The sequence below is a fragment of the Alosa alosa genome, chromosome 18, assembly GCF_017589495.1.
Source record: "Alosa alosa isolate M-15738 ecotype Scorff River chromosome 18, AALO_Geno_1.1, whole genome shotgun sequence".
Lineage (NCBI taxonomy): Eukaryota > Metazoa > Chordata > Actinopteri > Clupeiformes > Clupeidae > Alosa > Alosa alosa.
This window is the reverse complement of record NC_063206.1, coordinates 4,716,764-4,721,763: the sequence shown is the minus strand read 5'-3', so window position 1 is coordinate 4,721,763 and position 5,000 is coordinate 4,716,764. Positions and strand designations below refer to the sequence as shown.

The window sequence follows — 5,000 nt, the reverse complement described above, 5'->3', positions numbered from 1 at the left end:
ATTCATTATATTCCCACCTCTGTGTGTGAGGAGACCCAATGTGGGTTTTGTGTGTGTGTGTGTGTGTGTGTGTGTGTGTGTGTGTGGCTTTGATGGTTACATCTTCAATGATATTTTATGAGGGTAAAAAACAATTAGTCTTTAAACAACACTTTTCAAACACTCATACACCCACACACATACACACACACACTTGTCACGCATCTCGTGAATAAGCAGACTGAGGAAACACAAGGTGCGATCCTTCCTTTCATGCACTAATTGGTCGTCCACATGTTTAGGCAGAACAAACACACGAGTACTGCTCCACAGGGTGAAAGAACAAACACACTAGAACTGCTCCACAGGGTGAAGGAACAGACACACTAGAACTGCTCCACAGGGTGAAGGAACAGACACACTAGAACTGCTCCACAGGGTGAAGGAACAGACACACTAGAACTGCTCCACAGGGTGAAGGAACAGACACACTAGAACTGCTCCACAGGGTGAAGGAACAGACACACTAGAACTGCTCCACAGGGTGAAGGAACAGACACACTAGAACTGCTCCACAGGGTGAAGGAACAAACAGACTAGAACTGCTCCACAGGGTGAAGGAACAGACACACTAGAACTGCTCCACAGGGTGAAGGAACAAACAGACTAGAACTGCTCCACAGGGTGAAGGAAAAAAAATAAAAACTTAACGCACACTTGTCACTTCCAGAAACAAACACTTTGTTCACTTTAAAACGCTTGTAGTAGGGTATGTGTGTGTGTGTGTGTTTGTATGTGTGTGTCTGTGTATAAGTAAGTATAAGTATATATACTTTTTTGATCCCGTGAGGGGAATTTGGACTCTGCATTTATCCCAATCCGTGAATTAGTGAAACACACTCAGCACACAGTGAACACACAGGGCCAGATGTACGTACATTTGCGAACTTAGCGTTATCAGCGTCATGGACAAACTGCAGATTGCGAACGCTGTCAGACCCAAGTTTCTGTCGTATTTATCAAACTAGTGTAAACTGCGCCTTTCTCTGCCTTTCTCCGCCCATAAACACAATTTACGAACGTCCACAACTGAATGGCAGAGCCTACATACAAGCGCAGTTGAATGTTAACTGATGACAACATTAAAAAGAATGAAACGTTTAGTGATCATGAAATTATACCATACATGATAAGATGTCAACAAGCAGGGAGATAATGAAGATCAGTAGTTCTACTCAAACTACTTGTGCACGTAGGCTATGGGAGATTGGTCAAATCTAGCAAGTAGGAAAGTTTAGGTGAATGACATGACAGTGAAAGTAAGACATTCAAAAGGCCAACGAAAGTTGCTTTTGATAGTACAAATACTTACAACAAAACTGGTGCTCTAAATAGCGATTCTGTTGTCTTTGAAAGGTTCTCTTATTGGCGATTGAACTGCAATGTGGATTAACACCTGCTTTTACAAGGCGGAAGTATTTAGGCGCAGAATAGGCGCGGCTCTTTCAGGAGCAGTCTTTGTACATGGAATACATAACTAAATTTTTACTCTTCCCCTCCCATCTTTTTCGCTAAACTCCCACTTTCCCTGGATCCTCCCATGAATGCATATGACATGACAAGCGCAATCTGCCACTTTCAGCTCCCCGCGACAGGCAGTTTGCGGCTTACATCATTGCGACCTGTTTGTACATACCGCAATGATTTTGCACGCATCGTTACAAAACAAATACGCCTGAAGTGGCGCAAAGCGTTAGTACATCTGTCCCACAGTGGTGAAGCACACACTAATCCGGCGCAGTGAGCTGCCTGCCACAGCGGCCTTCGGGGAGTAGTGAGGAGTTAGGTGCCTTGCTCAAGGGCACTTCAGTTGTTCCTACTGGTTGGGGTACGAACCGGCAACCTTCCGGTTACAAATCCGAAGTGCTAACCAGTAGGCCACGACTGCCTTTTGTGTGTGTGTATAGTAAGGTAGGATTACAACACTGCTGCTAGTGACTGAAAAGTGTTTAAGTGTTAAGCTCAAAATTCTTTTTTAAAATCACCAATCAGATGGATGGATGCCCTGTGGTGCAGTTAGGGGCATTGATTTTCAGATAGTGTGCGTGTGTGTGTGTGTGTGTGTGTGTGTGTGTGTGTGTGCATGCAATACAATACTAATACCACTTACTAATATGATACTTAAAATGACAGTGAAGTGTCACACACACACACACACTTCCTTGGTACATTTACTACGGTCTCTTTCAAATAAGACCTGATCTGCGACAGGGCTGTTGCTGTGTGAGTGACTGTTGGCTTGTCTATGAGCATGTGTGTGGTGTGTTGTTACAAGTTTGTTGTGTTAGGGTGTGTGTGTGGGTGTGTATGTGTGTTGGCAGGGGTACCTTCCTGGACCTGCGCAGGGATCTGCATCGGACGTGTGCACATGTGTGTGTGTGTGTGTGTGTGTGTGTGTGTGTGTGTGTGTGTGTTGGTGGTCATACCTTCCTGGACCTGCATCGGACGCGTGCATGTACTGTGTGTGTGTATGTGTATGTTTACAGTCGGGAGTCAGCTTGGTTTTCTTTTGAGTCAGTCAGTCACAGGGTTTGTTTTCTGTTATTATTTTGCGTTAATACACCACCTAGTTCTTTGGCTTTTCGTTGCGCTTTATTCATTTGTCAAACAACGCACTGTTAATAACTATTATTCCACTGCTTGGTTGAATATCCCATTGTCCTACGTAATTTAGAACGACCATTAACCGTATGTTATCTGCACACCTATGAAGTAGATCCATTTTTTTGGCCGTATCACACTTGTATATTAATTAGCGAACTTCGTTGTGAAGTTTAAATGAACTGTCCGTTGCATCCGAGCTGTAAAATGCAGATGTTCAGAACGTTGCAACATTGTAGGATATGCGGAGGTGGCTTTTAGCTAGATGGATGACAGCAGGCTAAGTAAAAGCGATGTTTCAAAGCTAAAGTTCATCAGAATCTTGGGATACGCCCAGCTTGACAACGGGAGAGATAGAACTAACGACTGGCCTTTGGCGTAGCAACCATCCATTTAGAACTAGTAACGGGCTGTTTGTCCTGTGAGTTGAGAAATTAGTTGATATGTGTCGGAAGAAATTAGTTCTACAAACAAGACAGTTTTTAGCGATTAAAACGTTTAAATTGTAACAGGAGATGAACACAACGCAAAAGTGGCAAACAGTGGAATAAGGGATAATGGACTCCACGGTGGTCTGTTCACAGAAGTTAATGCACTACGAGGTTACCTAGACCGTGCATTAACTTCTGTGAACAGACCACTGTGTCTGTCCATTATCCCTTACTTATTTCTGCCTATTTGTTAAAATTAAATATCCTTAAACCGTCACTTCTCTCTTGCCTTTGTTATGTTATGTTGAACCATCTCATCAATTGTATGGTTCAGAACATGAAACGGCTCTGCTGTCTGTAACAGAAGCCTTAAAAGAAGCCAGGGCGATGGGCCGGGTCATCAGTACTCATTCTGCTTGACTTATCGGGTTGCCTTTGACACGGTTAATCACATCAGATCCTTCTCTATACTCGCTGACATGGGAATCTCGGTTCTGCTCTCTCCTGGTTTGAATCCTACCTCACAGGGCGCCGTTTAGCATATCATGGCTTGGTCAGCTATCCGCGACCTCACCATCTCACCACAGGGGTCCCCAGGGCTCAGTGCTGGGCCCCCCTCCTCTTTGCTATCTACACCACCTCCTTGGGACAGATTATCCGTTCGCACGGCTTCTCATACCATTGCTATGCAGGCGACACACAGCTCTATCTGTCCTTTCCACCTGACGACCCCTGGTTTCAGCGCACGGATCTCAGATTGCCTTTCAGACATAGCTACATGGATGAAGGCACACCACCTCCAGCTGAACCTCTCAAAGACTGAACTGCTGGTCATCCCAGCTAAACCTACCATACACCAATTTTACATCAACATCAAATTTGACTCCCTGTCTGTTTCACCGACCGGGACTGCAAGAAATCTAGGAGTTGTTCTCGACAACCAACTAAACTTCTCAGATCATGTTGCCTCAGTCGCCCGGTCATGCCGCTTTTTGCGCACTCTACAACATAACGGAAAAATCAGGACTTACTTGACTCAAGATGCTACCCAACTTCTGGTTCAGGCAATAGTCATCTCACGACTCGACTACTGCAATGCCCTCCTGACAGGTCTCCCAGCCTGCGCAGTGAAACCACTTCAGATGATCCAGAATGCGGGCGGCGCCTGGTCTACAACCAACCCAAATGGGCTGCGCTACCCCGCTGCTCATCCAGCTACACTGGCTACCTATGGCGGCCCGCATCAAATTCAAGTCTCTAACGCTTTGCCTACAAAGTAGTCTCGGTTCTGCTCCCACCTACTTGAATGCCTCATACAGACTTACACTGCACTCCAGACCGCCTCCTCTGACGAACGACGCCTAGCTCTACCACCGTGCGGCTCAAGCCAATCAAACTTTTTCTCATCTGTTGTTCCTCGTTGGTGGAACACACTGCCAGTTCCTACAAGGGCAGGGACATCCTTTTCCACTTTCAAAAAAAACTCCTGAAGACCCAGCTCTTTAGAGAACATCTACTCTCATAGCAACACTTACAACAAGTCTTACTGATCCTAGCACTCACCAGCCGCTTTTAAACTGACAAGTAACTGCTAAAACAGCACTCACCACGACTTATTCTTACTGTACTCTAATGTTTTTTTAAACTGTCCTAAAATTGTGAGAATTGTTCTAAAACTTACTGTTTACCATGTTGTTAGTCGCTTTGGTTAAAAAGCGTCAGCCAAATGTAATGTAATGTAATGTAATGTAATGTAATGTAACATAATAATGGGTATGTATGTTAGTGTGCATGTGTGTGTGTGTCTGTGAGTGTGAGTGTGTGTGTGTTGGCGGTCGTACCTTCCTGGACATGCGCAGGGCTCTGCGTCGGACGCGTGCACGTGTTCGGCCGGGCCCCTCGGTGGCGTCCTGAACCCAGCGCTGCTGT

At 45.3% G+C, this 5,000-nt stretch overlaps 1 protein-coding gene across 1 annotated transcript in view; it reads right to left on the bottom strand.

The window, feature by feature from the left end:
• The window catches only part of wdfy4 (WDFY family member 4), an 88,079-nt gene that overhangs the window by 34,254 nt on the left and 48,825 nt on the right, over nt 1-5,000 (bottom strand). The window contains 1 exon segment of the mRNA XM_048270271.1: nt 4,913-5,000. This exon segment is cut by the window's right edge and continues 104 nt beyond it. Coding sequence (XP_048126228.1) covers nt 4,913-5,000 — 88 coding nt within the window.